Source organism: Microtus oregoni, unplaced genomic scaffold, assembly GCF_018167655.1.
Source record: "Microtus oregoni isolate MIOR12 unplaced genomic scaffold, Mior012 000020F_ref0000438, whole genome shotgun sequence".
Lineage (NCBI taxonomy): Eukaryota > Metazoa > Chordata > Mammalia > Rodentia > Cricetidae > Microtus > Microtus oregoni.
In genome coordinates this window covers 38,539,670-38,556,977 of record NW_024543079.1, presented here as the reverse complement: position 1 = coordinate 38,556,977, position 17,308 = coordinate 38,539,670, and the positions used below count along the sequence as shown (strand labels likewise).

The window sequence follows — 17,308 nt, the reverse complement described above, 5'->3', positions numbered from 1 at the left end:
ACCTTCACTGACATCCTGAGGACCCCTCTTCTTCCTGCATTCATGTGGGTTTTCCTCTCTCACTTTGCCATGCAGTCCTTCCTCTATTAATCTCTGAGACTCACATGCCTGAAAAGACCGTTTCCCACCACCCTGACCATGGGATGCTTTATTTAGATACAGAATCAAACAAGAAAAATAATTCCTTTTAGTTTTGAAGTCTTTGAACACATTTCCTAGTTGCTCTTGCTTGGTATGGTGGGGACCCAGGTCACCCTAGGTGATCTCACCCTTCCCTCTGGAAGCTTTATGATCTTGACTCTGACTTAGATAGAGCATTTCTGGTAGAAGCCCCTTGGTGTGGTTCTTCTCTCCATCTGGGCTGCCCGTTCAGGGACCTGGTTATGACAGGCCTGCCGTAGAGCTCTGAGCCCATTAAACTCCCTCCTCTTCCTCTTTTCATGTTTCTTCTTCAACTCCCTTGAGTTGTCCAGTCCCCTGGGTTTGTTATTTTCAGTTCAGTCTTTCTGGTATTGCTTGCACAGATCCCCAGCTTCCTGATTCAGCTGGGAGGGGAGAGTATTGGGAATAGCCACTCCTCTCCCTGGGCCTACCCCCCTCCCAACCTGCCTTTCCCAGGAAGCCTTGAGATAAGTGTCTAAGTTAGACCTTCCAGTAACGGTGAATGGTCTAGACACTGTCCAGGAACAGATTAACTCCTTCCTGCCGTGAGTGCCTGGAGGTGAGGCTGGGGTCATGGCTTGTGTTTTGAGTGTCTCTTTTTTATTTGTAGGCTAGATTTTCCTGACCTGTTGAGTCAGGGAACTCCAGGACACTTTACACAGTCTGGGTTCTACAGTCCAAGTGCCTGAACTGTTATTTGGGCTTAGGCCTGCATGGAGCCCCTTCTCCTCTCTCAGCTTCCTGGTCTTTGTGAAGCCTTTAGCTTCAGTCCTTGAATGTGCAAGTTCGTTATTATTTTGCCAGCTGCTTCAAAGACACTTTGCAGGATTCAGTTCTCTCATTCCAAAATATGGGTCCTGGGAATTGAACTCCGGTCCTCAAGCTGGACAGCAAGTGCTTTTACCCCCTGAGCCATTTTGCCTGCTCCCAATGCAACTTGTGTGTATGTTGTATAACTTTATGTTCGTGAACACATTGCAAAAGTAAGAAGGCAGCGGTAGCCGAAGACCTTATTTAGTTTTGTGAGAAGGTCTTGAAGTATAGCCCATGCTGACCTCAAACTTGTAATCCTCCTGTCTCAGGCTCCCGAGTGCTGGGATCACAGGCACGCAGCATTGTGCTAGATGGATCAAAGCAAAGCAAAGCTAGGACGACTGATAACAAAACAAGACAAATTTCTATGTGCCAGTGCTGGCCTGACCTTCCCAGGAGAAGGGCAAAAAGAGCCAGTCATGTGTCCCTTGTCCCCCAACCTGAGCACAGAACTTGTGCTGGAAGCACACGCAGTGAGGCTGTCAGAAGCCTGCCTTCCAGAACGATGACTGAGGTGGGGGTAGGAGAGGTGGCTCAGTGGTTAGAGCACTGAGTTTGGCTCCCAGCACTCGTGTTAGGTACCTTACAACCACCCGTAACTCCAGCTCCAGGGAGTCCATGACCTGTTTTGACCCTGTAGGCATCTTCACACACATGTGAGCACACTACACCCACCCACACCCAGAGAGAGAGAGAGAGAGAAAAGAGAGAGAGAGAGAGAGAGAGAGAGAGAGATCTAAAAGAAAAGATGGCTCTAGCACCAGAGAGTTCCAAACTAGACAAGAGCATACCAGCCCTCCATTTTCACAGTAGCTGCAACTTTAGGTAATTAGGTGAATATTAAAACTGTGTAAAATATCTGGAAACCACGCAAACTAGAATCAGGAACTAGTTTCAGAAGGTTATTTGGGGGTAGAGAACAGTTGCCCAGGACCCTAAAAATCTATGACCCCCAAAATTCCTCAGATTTCCAAATGTCTTGACAGAGAAACACCAGAGCTCTGGTTTAGAGTCCATCAAGGAAAGCAAGATACCCAACAGTGTGTGGTGTGTGCCAGCAGGGGTTCAAGGAGACAGGAAAGCAAGACGATATAGCAGTGCACGCGTGCCTGTGTGTGTGTGTGTGTGTGTGTGTGTGTGTGTGTGTGTGTGAGAGAGAGAGAGGGAGAGAGAGAGAGAGAGAGAGAGAGAGAGAGAGAGAGAGAGAGAGGATGAGAGTGAGTTTTGGTGAATTCACACTGTAATAATTACCAACAAATCTGAAAATAGTAGAGTGTTGGTTGGAGACCCATGGAAAATTGACACTGAGCTTCCTCAGGGGCCCTCAGTCTGCAACTGATTGTATGTAGTGCATATTGAAATGGATAATCTGTTTTACTCAAAAGTTAAATGTTCATGACATCTGAAAAATGTCCTCATGGCAGCACTATGGCCCAGCGATGTTGACACATTAACCGTCTTAGCACGTGATAAGTGTCTTGAAAGATTTTCTGTTTCTGTAACAGGGACTCCAAAGACAGTCACTGCAAATTTCTTTCTGTGTTTTTCTTTGAAGCATAACCAGTGTGCAGCGCTCAGACAATGGATCGTATATCTGTAAGATGAAGGTGAACGACAAAGATATTGTATCTGATCCCATATATGTGGAAGTTCAAGGTGAGCCCAAAGCCGGAGTACCCTGCTGCCCGGGAGCTGTTTAGAACTTGCATTTAAGTGTTTCCTGTGTGATGTGCAGGGTGTGGTCTGCCTGTTAATAATTCTGGAAACCTTAAGGATCCATCAGTGTTGGAATTTTACAAGACAATCCTCTTTTAGAAACTTTAGATAATGGTGTAATTGATTCAGTTTTGTGTGTGTGTGTGTGTGTGTGTGTGTGTGTGTGCGCACGCCTACGTGTGCATATGTTTGCCCAGAGCATTGTTCATGCTCAGCGCATCCTCCACCTGAGTGCTGCTCTCCATCCCTGAGGTTCCACTTTCCAAGGTGCCTTGAGTAGCACCGTCATCTCATCACCTCTTTTCCTTTTTGTCTACTCTACCTTCTACATTCCGCTCCTACTGAAAGGCTTCCCTGGTGCCCATTCCCTTGTGAACGTGAACTTAATGTCCAGTAACGCTGCAGAAAGCGTGAGCGAGGGAGGAGAAAGGGAGAAAGGAGGGAGTCAGGGAATGGGTGAATGTGGAGGGGAAGAGTCAAGGAAAACCCCTCAGATGAATCTCATAGGGGCCTTTGCTTTCCCAGGCTAGACGACTGGTACCTGGGCTATGTGAGCATCAGTCAACAGGAAGGCATCACATATGTTTGGAATTCTCTTGTAAAAGACGATCTTTAGAAGACAGTTTACTTGTCAGGATCCCAGGAAAAATGCACAAGTTGGGAAAAGTCTGAATCTCAAAAGCTTTGAAATGGGGAAAAAGGAATCCTATTATTCCCTGGGGAACCAGATTGGTGAGACGTGAGTTTATAAAGCCTGTGATTTAAGTGTCAAGGCCAGCCAGCTTGTGCTGCTAAAACTGTGGCTACATGATCCAAAACAGTAATCATTGGCTTTCTCTGAACATTTCCAAGCTCCCTTGTGGGCCAGATTTTGGAGTTTCAGTAGATTTAAGGATTATAACTATAGAACTGTGCTCTTTTTGTCTTCAAGTGAGTGCCTCTTGTAAACTCTTCAGTTTTACATAAATATGTGAAGTTGTGTGTGTGTGTGTGCGCACGCGTGCGTACTCACACATAGTGCTTAGAGCATTGAACCTAGAGCCTTATGCATGCTGAGCACATGCCTCACAGTTGACCCATGTAGAGCCCTAGTCTCAGCGGCACAGGTTTTAAAATCCATCTTCAGCCATCTGAAAGTTATGCAAAACTTGGGTAGATCTATTTTGTATACGCTCTGGTATTTATTATACTTTTTATGTATGTGTGTGTGTGTGTGTGTGTGTGTTTGTGTGTTTATGTGAGTGTATGCTGTATGCATGTGGTGTGGAGTGGATCTTGGAGGCCAGAAGAGGATGCTGGATCTCCCTGTGCTGGAGTTACAGGTAGCGAGCTGCCTGCTGTGGGTCCTGGGGATGAACTGGGGTCCTCTGGAATAGCAAGTGCTCTCAGCTGCTAGCCATCTTCCCTGCCTCACTCTGTTTGTTTTGACGAGAAACACTGCCAACCTACCAGCCAGTGCCAGGCGCTTGAGCAACACCTGATTTAAAAACTGGCTATGTATTCCCCTCTGGCCAAAGCAGATGAATCACTCCACATAGTCCCTAGAAAAAGTGTCCTAGAAAGCTGGTTGAGGAAGCCTGGTAGTCAAGAACCCCTGCGCTCTTTCTCACTCTGCTTGGAGGTGACAATTGGCTATTTCAGACCCAAGGAAGCCTCTGGTCCCTGTCTCTGAAGGCTCTGCTTCCAGTTAAGACATACTCTGCTCCAATCTTTCTCTGCAGGACTTCCTTACTTTATTAAGCAGCCCGAGAGTATGAATGTCACCCGAAATACAGCCTTCAACCTCACTTGCCACGCTGTGGGCCCGCCTGAGCCCATCAACATCTTCTGGTTTCAAAACAGCAGCCGCATTAATGAAAAACCAGAAAGGTCCCCATCTGTCCTAACCGTACCTGGTAAGTCTGAGCATTATGTTCATGTGTGTATGTATTTATTCAACTGTTCATTGCCCCGCCCTCCCACCCCCGCAACAACAGAAGAAGATGAAACTTTAGTGATGTTTGTTACAACCCAACAGTGGTCAATCAAGAAGGGTAGAAACGGGTGTGGGAGCAATAAGGGAATGGGTGCATTGGAATGGAGGTGGGATGTACCAATGCCTACCTGGCTAGATCCAGCCCAGGTATCCAGAGCCCTGCTTGCATCTCCGGGGCACTGTGGCCTTGCCTGCCTGGCTGGAATTACCCCTATGGAAGCACTTAAGTAAAGACCTAATCGAGGTTGGATGCCAAGAACGTGTATCACTCACGGGGCACTGTAGCAGGAAGTTTGTGAGTCACTGTGGGATTGTTGGTGAATTGACATTCCATGGCCATCTTGATCTCCATCCAAACCAGAACGTCTTGGCTTTGTTCCTGCTCTTGGGCTGGCTCCTGTCGGCAACGCTACTGAAGCTTCCTGTGCCGCTAGAGCCAATGGGCTCCTCTGTCTCCCCTCTGATTGCCTCTTTGAGCTCCATCTGACAATGAGGCCACACTCCATCTCTTCTTCCTTCCTCATGCATTCAGCAAATGCTGTGTGCCCAAGGCTGTTCTAGGCTTGGGATCTCAGTGGTAGACTTTTTAAAAAGCACATGATCCTGGCTTGCTTCCTTTTTCATTACATCTTCTTTGTTGCTGGGCCAGCTCTGAACATCGGGTGCCCAGCTCAGTCCTGGCCCAGCTTCTTTTCCTTCCGAGACACACCCTCCTGGCTGAGTTCCTTGGCCAGCTTCAATGCCATCGATGGGATGACAGCCTGGAACTTTACATCTCAGGCCCTACCCTCTCTACTGAGCTTCCAGCTCCTGTGACCAGCCACCTCCTTGGCTTTTCTATTTGTTGAGTATGTAAGCATTTTAAAGTGCAGTTCTAGGGCTGGAGAGATGGCTCAGCCATTAAAGGCTAGGCTCACAACCAAAATATACAATGCAGCTCCAGTTGCCTCTCAGTCTTCTGCCCCAGAATTCCCCTTACCAAATAACATCATGGGAAGAACACCCCTCTTTCCTCATTTTTCACATCGAAAGCATTAGCAATTTTGTGGATTCTCCTTCTATGACACAGCACAATCTGCCTCTGTCCATCTCTGCTCCAGGCACTGTGGTTCACACCACCATCAGGTCTTGGCAAAGCCACAGCCCCTGTCCTGTCCCTGCATCTCTCTACTGTCAGGTGGTTCATGTCACCCATCTGATGAAACCCATCAGTGGCTTCCCGCTGGTCTAGACTATCACTTAGGACCCTTCCTGCCCTTGTCCATCAGTCCTGCATGCTCCAGCCCCTGCCCAGCTCTCTACACCACCCCCAACCCTCTGTCTGTGCTCACTAAGCTCCTTTCACGCTGAGTTCCTTCCATTTCTTCCGACACACCATTTCTGCCTGCTCAGAACCTTTGCACCTCTCTCCCATTTACAGTGTTCTTCCATCTGCCCTCTGTCCTAGGACACGCTCACGTATCACTTCTTAAGAGATTCTCCTTACTCTTTCTTGACTTCCCGTCACATCATGTGTGCCTCCCCCATTGTATCAGGGTTGGACTTGTTTACTCTCAGCCTCCTTTCTTAGCATGCTCACCGAGAGCCCGGACTTGGCATTTTTGTGCACCATCGCATGCCATCCTAGGCAGGATCTCAGTGATCTTTTGAGCTGAGGCCAGGGAGGCAGATGAATTCCAGCCCCAGGCATTGTCTCTGAAGCTCCTCTATCACCCGGGGTGGGATAGGTGATACAGGGTTTTCTACCTTCATCTAAGTTTTAAGTTTCTTCAAGGAATAGATAATTGAAGAACATGTGTGTGTTCAAAATCAATTTGAATACCCCCTCTCTGGGATAATTGCTTGAAAAGCCACTAATGAAAGATATTAGCATTGTTATTATTTTGAGATATGGCTTCATGTAACTCAGGCTGACCTCACACTTGCTGTATAGCCCAGACTGTCCCTGAACTCCTGATCATCTGCCTGCATTTGCCTAGCAAGTACTGGGATTACAAGCCTGGCTGCCACACCCAGAAATACTAAGATTAATTAATGGATATTGTATATTTAATTTAAAATTATTTCTTTTTTTTTTTTTTTTTTTTTTGGTTTTTCGAGACAGGGTTTCTCTGTGGTTTTGGAGCCTGTCCTGGAACTAGCTGTGTAGACCAGGCTGGTCTCGAACTCACAGAGATCCGCCTGCCTCTGCCTCCCGAGTGCTGGGATTAAAGGCGTGCACCACCACCGCCCGGCCTTTAAAATTATTTCTACACGTGTTTGTGGGAGGCTTGTGTGTACACATGTAGAGAGGTCAGAGTGATGTGGGAGTGTCATATATCAATCTGTTGATTTCATTGGTTAAGTAATAAACAAACTGCTTGGGCTCATAGCTTAGAACATAGGTGGGTGGAGTAAACAGAACAGAATGCTGGGAGGAAGAGGAAGTGAGATAAGACACCTCAGACAGAGATGCCATGCTCCGCTCTCCCAGACAGACGCGATTGAGCTCCGACCCAGGATGGATGTAGGCTAGAATCTTCCCGGTAAGCGCACCTTGGGGTGTAACACAGATGATTAGAAATGGGCTAAATTAATATGTGAGAATTAGCCTAGAAGAGGCTAGATAGAAATGGGCCAAGCAGTGTTTAAATGAATACAGTTTGTGTGTTATTTCGGGCATAAGCTAGCCGGTGGCGGGAGCTGGGTGGCAGAATGCAGCCCCATAGCTCCCACTACATCAGAGGACAACTCGTAGGTGTCTGTTTTCTCTTTCTGCCATATAAGTTTTAGGGATTGAATTTAGGTCATCAGGCTTAGCAACGGTACAAACCCACCAAGCCATCTTGCTGACCTCAACATTTTCTTTCTTTATTTTTTTTTTTTTTGAGGCAGGGCTTCTCTCTGTGTACCCCGGCTGTCCCAGAACTTGCTCTGTAGACCAAGCTAGCTTTGAACTCACAAAGATCTGCCTGCCTCTTCCTCCCAAGTGCTGGGATTAAAGGCATGTGCCTCCACGCCCGGCAACATTTTATTTTTCAGTTGGTATATGCATTTATAACATAAAGCATTGTGTTTTGAGATGTATATGTGTATTGTGGAACCACTTTAGTAACTAACATATGTACTCCCTCAAACATACTGTTTTAAGTTTTATTATTATTAGTATCTGTGTGTGTGTGTGTGTGTGTGTGTGTGTGTATGAGCATACATGTGATGTGGGAAGTCCTTTGTATATGTGTTGCTTTTATTGATTAATGAATAAAGAAACTGCCTTGGCCTGCTGATAGGGCAGAACTTAGCTAGGTGGGGGAAAACTAAACTGAATGCTGAAAGAAGGTGAAGTCAAGGAGAAGCCATTTAGCCCCCCCCCCCCCAGACAGATGCTGGAACTTTACCTGGTAAGTCACAGCCGCATGACAATACACAAATTAATGGAGATGGGCTAGTTTAGGATATAAGAGCTAGCCATTAGAAGGAAGATTTTTTTTTTTCAGTTTTTCAAGACAGGGTCTCTCTGTAGCTTTGGGGCCTGTCCTGGAACTAGCTCTTGCAGACCAGGCTGGCCTTGAACTCACAGAAATCCACCTGCCTCTGCTCCCGAGTGCTGGGATTAAAGGCGTGCGCCACCACCTCCCAGGAGAAAGAGATTTCTCATTTGTGTGCTTTCACCTTGTGTGAGTTACCCATTCCAGGGCCAGGCAAGACCCACAGCTGCCTCTGCCTTTTTCAGCAAATTCTACTGACCATGCCACTTATATCTTAAACTAGCCCATCTCCATTAATCTGTGTATCATCATGTGGCTAAGGCTTACCGGGTAAAGTTCCAGCATCTGTCTCCGGAGGGGCTACATGGCTTCTCCTTGACTTCACCTTCTTTCTCCCAGCATTCGGTTTAGTTTTCCCCACCTAGCTAAGTTCTGCCCTATCAACAGGCCAAGGCAGTTTCTTTATTCATTAACCAATAAAAGCAACACATATACAAAGGACTTCCCACATCATTTCCCCTTTTCTGTTTAAATAAAAAGGAAGGTTTTAACTTTAACACAGAAAAATTGCATATAACAAAACAGTTATCAATCAAGAATTATAGTTACAATATTTATATCTACTTTATCTTTTGTTATAACTAAGGAAAACTATAGTTATAACTATCTATTCTTCAACTCCATCAAAGACTCCAGAAGGATATAATATTACCTAAGTAAACAGTAAGCAACTTCCAAAACTCTAGAATTGACACAGACATCTCACTACCCGGACAGTCACCCAAAGTTCTTCTGTAACATTGGGGCATCCATCTTCAGCCTACAAACCCATAGTATCCAGCAGACTTTTCAATGAAGCAGGAAGTTTCAAAAACAGTTCTAACTATATTGGTAGTTTGTCAGTCATTTTCTTCTGTGTCCTAAAGAATGTCTGGCAGGCTCTTTCATGAAACAGGAACCCCAAAGAGCCCTCTAACCTTCTTTAGGCAAGTTCAGCAGTCATTTCTCTGTGGGTCCTGCATGTCCAGCTCATCAAGCAGTTCAGGAAAGAGCAGTTTCTTGCCCAGATGGTCAGCAAACTCCATAAGGAGCCTCTTCAATGCCCGTCTGCCTCTTGAAGTAGAACCACGAGCAGATGTATCTCACTGTCATGAAAAGTCCTATGTTCTTAAACATTTTAAATACCATATTCTGTAGTCTTTGAAAGGTTTGAAGAATGGCTATCCATCTGAAATACATCTCTGTACAAATAGAAAATCTATCTAACATGACTACAAGCTTGACTATTATAGATGATTATTTAGTAACCTATATTTCTTAATTATACATTACATTTTTTAAATGAGCTACACAAACACAATACCTTAATCAAGATCAGAAATACATTTATAACAAAATTGACCTGAAATTTGTATCAATAGAGCAAGATCCATAGCAATGCAAATCTCCATAGCACACGTGTGTGGAGATCAGAGGTACCTTTGTGGAAGTTACTCTCTCTTCCACCTTTGCCTGGGTTCCAGGGATTGAATTCAGGTTTACTCGGGGAGTGGTTTACCCTCTGCACCATCTTGTTAGCCCCATAATACTTGTGTGTGTGTGTGTGTGTGTGTGTGTGTGTTAAATCATCTGCATTTAATAGCTAAAAGGGTGATTGAAGGGAAAAGTGGACATATTTTAAAGTTTGGAAATTCTAATCTCTTTCCAAGTAGACCTCACCAATTTCTAGTCTTTCTGGTAAAGCACAAAGGCACACGTCCTGTGCCATGTGCATACAACATAACAGATTGTATTTGTTGCCAATTTCTGTTTTTGTATGTGTCTGCATCTGTGGAACCTTAGATTTTGCTTTTGGTGGCCCAAAAATTCTATTTGGAAGCAAATGCCAGAAATAAGAGAAGGAATAAATTCACATAGTTTATTACAGTATATTTTGGAGACTGTTCAATTTTATTAGTAGTTCATATTGTTGATCTTTTAATGTACCTACTTTATAAACTAAACTTTATCACAGGCATCTGTGTCTAGGAAAATGACATATTTCTAGAGTCTGGCACTAAGATTTCAGGCCTACATTGGAAGTCTGGGAACGTACTTCCTACAGACTGTGTGTGGGGGGCACTTTATCTCCTTTGGCTCTCTGTGAGAGTCTCAGGGAGCAGGAACTTAAAAGTTCTTTTGGTCAGTCGTATGTTCAGAGTCCAGAAGCGATGGACAGGAAAGTGTCCAATGCCGTATTATACCTCACAGGTGTAAATATCTGATAGCCTCACCGTTCTTGAGTGACCAGAAAGCCAATGATAATGGGAAGTCTTCCTAACATTTTATAGACATGGCACGGCTTTCGCCAGCTTTTCAGAGACCCATGTCTGTAACTGAAGGCCCTTTTTAAAGCTGCTGAGTCGGCATTTCCCACCTAGTTTCTACATGACTACAGTATGCTACATTGCTCAAGCAATTCTCCTGGTTGTGAAAGGTTGGAAGGGTGGGTTCTGACTTCTCTCTCTTTCTCTTTTATTTTTGGTGAGAAAAAATTTTTCTAGAGGGTTGGGGGTGATCCTAGCCATTAAACTCTTGTACATGCTAACGGTATACTTTATCACTGAGCAATGTTCCAACCCCTTGTTTTTAAAGTTTTTTTTTAGGATTCCTGTTGATTATATCAAAACAAAATGTCAGATTTACATTAAGTCAATTCGACCAACTTAAAATTGCATCAAAATTGCAGCCGTCTACCTGCTACCCTGGTTCTTCCTTATGCAGGAAGGGGCAATATCAGGTGCCTCATCATCTCAGAATCTTATAATATTTTTAAGACTCATTTAATTTATCTTACGTGCATGAGTATGTTGCCTGCATGTATATATGTGTACCCTGTGTGTGCCCAGTGCCCATGGAGGTCATAGAAGGGATCTGATTCCCTGGAAATGGAGTTACAGATGGTTATAAGCCTCCATGGGGATGCTGGGAACTTAATCTGGATCCTCTGTGAAAGCCACAAATGGTCTGAAGAATAAAATCCTGCTCTCTGACTCCTTCTACAATATTTTAATATGTCTGATAGCAGAGACGGCATAGCTGATGCCCAGCAGTGACGACCTCTTGAGGTAATACTACATTCTAGTCAGAAGTCTGAAATCTGCCCAAATTCTTTCCTCTTTGCTGTCCAGCAGTCAGTCATCAAGTCCTGCACAGTTCTCAGATGTCAGGTGAGCGCCCCCCACCCCCACCCCAGTGCTTTTCCACAGTGGTGCCCTTAATTCATATTTTCCTGGTTCCTTGCCAGCACTGTTACCGTTGCATCCTAATTGTGACCCTGCATTCCCGGCTCTCCGTCCTCCGCCCTCCCCTCTCCCCCCTCCCCCAGCCTGCCACCTACACAGTGAGTCATTCTCTGCTCTGTCAGCTTCTCCTCCAACACAGAGCTGCTCACTCCAGGCGGGCTCCTCCAGTCCAAGTAGGTTAAAGTCTACCATTTTACTGATGATGTCTCTTATCCCTCAGGACTGCACTTTAACCTTCATCCCCCACCTTTCCAGAAGTGATGCCACCTTCTCATGGGATCTCACGAACCTCTGGCAGGTCCACGAATACAATGTGCCATCTTGCCTGGCTTCCCAAGTTGGCCATTCTATCCCAACTACTTTCTTCTTACTATCTTTCTGGTAAACCCCCTTTTATCTTTTGACCTCCAGCTCTCTGCTCCTCTCTGAATGCCTGCCTGGTCACTCTGCCCATATCTGTGGATTCAAGGTCCCCCTTACTTCTCATCATCTCAGAATCTTATAATATTTTTAAGACTCATTTATCTTATGTGCATAAGTATGTTGCCTGCATGTATATATGTGTACCACGTGTGTGCCTAGTGCCCATGGAGGTCATAGAAGGGATCTGATTCCCTGGAAATGGAGTTACAGATGGTTGTAAGCCACAATCATCTTCTTGTCAGGTCTGTAAGAGAGGCGATTATTCCACGTGATGATTATGTGAGCATTAGTAGCTAGTGTAGCTCCATCTCCTCGATGAATGGATGAATGGACCACCAAACAAATGAGTGTTTAATCTCAAGGGCTGGAGATGTAGTTCAGTTAGTAAAATGCTTGCCGACCATGTATAAAGCCCTGCATTGGATCCTTAGCGCCGCCTAAACTGGACATGGTGGAAGATACCTGTAACCCCAGCACTCAGGAGGTGGAAGTAGGAAGGTCATAAATCAGGGTCATTCTTGACTACGTAGTGAGTTGGAGGTAGCCTGGGCTACATGAGATCCTGTCTTTAAAAAGAATGAAATGTTGGACACAAACTTTTCCTACCATTCCACTAAGAAAGTGCCAATAGGGAAGTGGTTGGAAGGCCCTGGCGGTTGGGACTGCTTTGAGTGGGAGTATTTGCTTCTCAGGCTGGTCTCATTTCTGTATAAGAGCCGGGGTTAAGGAAGTACCACTCCTGGCACTTTTCTCCTCTTGACATGATCCCTCCCCACCCAGCTCTGTAATGTAAAAGTTGTCCCGAAGATGCTGTGTCTGAGGCCATTCTTCTGTGAGAACAAAGCCGGCCTAGAAGGTTGCATAGAGTCTGATTCCACTGAAATCACCTTCTCAAAGTGCAAAATTACCATGGTAGAGAACGGATCAGTTCTGTCCTTCTCTTAGGCTGGAATGTTCCCATGGGGGTGTCCTTTTTCAATGGTGGGACAATTTTGTAGCCACAAATCTGTACCTGTGATTAAAATTTCATAGAATTTCACTGTACACCTCCCCCCCCCCCAAACTGGGGTGTGGGCTGGTAAAATCAGAATAAGGTTTGAATTTTAGTGACTAGCATTGTGCCAAAGTCACCTTCCTGGTTTTCATCCTGGTGTTAGGACTGAATAAAATCTTTATCATGGAGAAATGTGGGAGGGGAGGGCACAGGAACTTGACGCTATTTTTGCAACTTGTGAATCTAAAATTACTTCGATCTGAATTTTTTTCCCTTTTAAAGAAGCATTTCGTAGGGTTCAGTGGTAGAGAGTTTGCCTACCACAGATAAAGCCTGGCTTTTTCTTTCACACTGTAAAATAAAGAAAACGCCCTGCACAGGGCTGAGGGTGTTGCTCAGTAGGTAGCGTGCTTGTCTGGCATGTGCGAGGCCCCAGGTTGATCTCCAGCATGGAATAAACCAGCCGTGGAGGTGCATGCCTGTAATCCCAGCCTTCGTGACATGAGACAGGAATAGATCAGACATTCAAAGTCATCATCAGCTACGTGGTGAGTTCAAGACCATCCTGGGCTACTAGACCCTGTCTCAGAATCAGAAAACAAAATCCTTAGCACTAGAACTAGAAATAACAAATAGATAAATGACCTTTGTCTTGGGTGACTCCAAATAATAGAACCTACAAAGAACTTTCCTGCCTGACGTTTATGGCAGGATACAGTGTAGGTAACTGACTGTGGCCTCTGGCATTGACATGTGGATTGATGCCGTCTTCTTGTTATGTGTCCCGGAACAACTTACACAACTTCTTTTAAAATTTAATTTGAGCACAATACCTATGGTGGCCAAAAGAGGGTGTTGGGTCCCCTGTACTGAAGAGATTGTTTGCGGTTGGTTGAGAGTGCTTGTTGATTTCATAGAGGACTGAAGTTTGGTTCCCAGCACTGGTATCAGGTGGCTCACAACCACCAAGAGATTCAGTGCCTTCTTCTAGACTCCATGGGCACCACACACAGGTGACATACACCCACACAGACATGTAAACGCAAATAAAAGTAAAACTTAAAAAGAAACCCCATTAATTGTGTGTTTAAATGCATAACTAGCAGATAACTAAACTAGTTTTTGTTTTCATTAGCTAGATATAGTTACGAATATTTATTGTAGTAGCCATGACAGTCAGAATTTATACAAATGAGTTCCTTGTTCTTGTAATGCTTGCCGTGAAGGTTCGCTTTCACTCCCATTGCCTTTTTAATGCCTATTTTGAAATCGGGAACCAATTTGGAACTATTCAGAAGCTGGTTTAAAGTCTTCTCCAGAGGACAGATGTGGCAGGCCTGGCACAAGCCGGGTCACGCAGTCCTCCTGGAGAGCTCCAGGCTTCCCAGGCCTCTATGGTTTTGTTTGTTTGTTTGTTTGTTTTCATTTTTTAGAGATAAGGTTTCTCTGTGTGTAGTCCTGGTTGTCCTGGAACTCGCTCTGTAGACCAAGCTGGCTTCAAACCATGGAGATCCACCTATTTCTGCCTCCCAAGTGCAGAGATTAAGCATGTGCCACACCTCCTACCCTCCCCATACCCCCCCCCCACTTCATCCCCATCCCTGGCCTGTGCCTCTCTGATAAAAGCCTCTCACCTGTTTATTTGCTAGGAATCCCACAGGCTGACCCATAATAGCAGGTTCATTCTCTTACCCTAGGCAATTCCCCTCTCAGGGGAATTTCTCAAACAGTTACCTGAAACCCCACCCTCCCATACCATCCAATCCTCTTGGTGCCCCTAGTACCTGTCACCTTCTGACAGCATTCAACTTGTCTGTCAGGTCATATGCTTCATTTTGCTCTGGGAGCATGTGAATTCTAAGGGACAGGAATCTTTGTTTTTATTCTTAAAGACATCCCAAGCTCCTGGGGGGAAATGTGTGGTACGTTGTGAGTACTCAGTATTTGTGAGTGCAATCAGGACAGACTGAGTTCTAAAGTCACGAGCCATTTCACCCATGCAGCGTGTTCTGAGTGTTGCCTTCTCTGGTAGAAAGACAAGCACAAGAAAGAAAAAAAAAAGATGAAAAAGCAGGATTGTTTATTTCATTAAATTTCAGGGTTGCTTAATCAGGAACGCAGAAACTTGGCCTGACTATGCTCCTGGAAGTCGCTTCCTCAGCAACTGTGATTGTCCTTCCCTCAAGGGAACACATTGTTCCTCAAAGTTCCTTAAAATATCTCAGGTCTGGGTCAGAGACTGCCGTTTCTCAAACGGGGTGATGAGCGGGGGAACGAGAGGGGCGTAGAATGCCACGTTGGGGCGTGGGGTGGAGACTCACCAGAACCCAGGGCAAGCCGTCTCAGGCACTGTGTCTCAGGCACTGCAGACCTACCCTGAGCTGTCAGGATCTGCAGAAGGAGGGTGGAGAGCTGAGTTTCACTGATGCTTTTCTCCCCAGAAAGCCCCAAGGGTTTGGGCTATAAAACACTCAGGTTTATTCCAACCTGGTGACTATTGTTTCTCCGCAGAGGGAGCCAGGCAAGGGAGCAGGAGCTGGTTTTTCTTGCTCATCACTCTGTATAGCTAGTCTGGCTGCTTGGGAAGTTAATGCCGCTAAACCAAAAAAGCTTAAGGGAAAAGTTACACGGGGCAAGGGTGTGGCTCTGTGGTGGAGCTCTTGACTAGAAGGAGGTTCTGGTTCTGACCCTGGCACGCGGAGAATGGACACCTTGTGGGGTGGAGGGGGTGCCCCGTAGCTCTACGTGCCTGTGTAGTTTCAGAGAGAGTTGCCTTTGTTTGGATGGGTTTCCATTTCTGTCTGCTGGCATCAGTTCTGCTTGTGGGCATCAACCTCCTGCCTATATGGAGCAGTGCTGGAGCCGTCTCTGGGAGTTCCACTTTGGTGTTGGTGCCTTGTGCTGTTGAGGCATCTGCTGTGAACTGTTTTTCTGACCCTGTGTACACTTTGAAAAAAAAATACAAAAAGGAAAAATGACTTCCTGCTTGACCTAAAATCAAGTCCCACGTTAGCCACTTTAAGCACTCTTCCACTTCTGAGGATGGGAACCGTGTGGCAGTTGCCCCTCTTCAGGGAGCTACAATGACATCCTGGATTTCAGTGAAATCAACCTGTTTTGCCGTTGGGCCGACTCTTCCTCTCTTGCTCAGCTTGGAACTGATTTTTGTAGTTCACACTCCATGTATGTTTCCTGAAAGTTTTGTTACGAGTAATTGGAATCAAAGGATAGGTGCTAGCCTGCAGCCATCTGCTGAACCCCAGACGAATGAATGAATGAATGAATGAATGAATGAAAATAGAACCCCTGTGTTTTCTGATGGAGCCCAAACTTAATTTTTCTAAATAAGAGCCAAGTGTTTGCAAGCTCTTGGGAGCTGGTAGGATGGGTGTGTCTCCTCTGGGAGATCAGAAGGTCAAGAGGAATGTTGTAGCCTGACAGTCAGAGGCCTGGCTGTGATGCGGAGACTGGCGGAATGCACCCCACATGGTGACTGAGAGGGGCCCTGTCTTGCTCCCCATTCTGTGTATTTACCCTTTCCTAACCGCAAAGCATGACTAGTACCATGCAGGTGGCTTTTGTTTGTTCTTTTGTTTGTTGTTGTTGTTTGCCACCTGCTGTTTGCCTCTCACTTCTCCCTCCCTTTGCCAGGAGGAGTTGGTGCTCCCTCCCCCACCCTCCCCCAGAATCCCAGCGGGATTATCAGCTCTCAAAGAATTTGGTGTCAGGGTTCCTTTAAGTCTTAAAACAACTTTTGGACTAGTTATGCTTTTCTGGTTACTGAATTAGAAAGATGGAAAAGATATAAGACAAAGATATGCAAGCCCATGTTCCACTGACGAGTAGACCACATGATATCACCGCATGACATCAGCCTCTGGAAAATTCCTTCATACACTCGTGAGATAATGAACATGAAAAGGGAAGCAACACTGTTATTATCAGAGTAAGCTAACCTTTGAGAGCAAGTGTCCCTGGGATCTCAAGAAACCTGTGGGGCTGACTCTGAGAACAGCTGCTGTGGTACTTTGTCTCGGGGTTAAGGACTCTCTAGACAGCATGCCCAAAGCCTTCTAGTTTGATCTGGCAAAGTAGATACATTTCTGGGGGGAAGTGTAGCTTGTCAGTCATACATGAAGTCTTGGGTGTCATCCTCCTCACTGACAAAAGAAAAAAAACCGTAATTTTTCATTCTAATTAGTTATATCCTGATAATTACTGTAAGTATAATCAACCCCAAAGAAAGAAAATCATAAGGTTATTATTCAATGATTTTCAAGCACACACATGGATGCTATTAGAGTAGACTTCCTGAGAGAAGTAGAAAATCATGGGGGAAAATTTCAACTCTTGGAAGAAGAGGGATTTCAGTGGATGAGATTGCTATCAAAATATCGCAGGTAGGTTTGGGGATTAAGTGTGCTCAAGTTCCTACATTCTAGCCTGTTTCCAAGATCTCTACCATCACATTTTA

General features: G+C 45.3%; 1 protein-coding gene across 3 annotated transcripts in view; it reads left to right on the top strand.

Annotated features, from left to right (window-relative positions):
- Mertk (MER proto-oncogene, tyrosine kinase) overlaps nt 1–17,308 on the top strand; it is a 101,520-nt gene that overhangs the window by 26,412 nt on the left and 57,800 nt on the right. For all 3 annotated transcript variants that reach the window (XM_041670411.1, XM_041670412.1, XM_041670410.1), the window contains exons 3-4: nt 2,531–2,631; nt 4,413–4,586. In XM_041670411.1, coding sequence (XP_041526345.1) covers nt 2,531–2,631; nt 4,413–4,586 — 275 coding nt within the window. The remainder of the gene's footprint in view (nt 1–2,530; nt 2,632–4,412; nt 4,587–17,308) is intronic.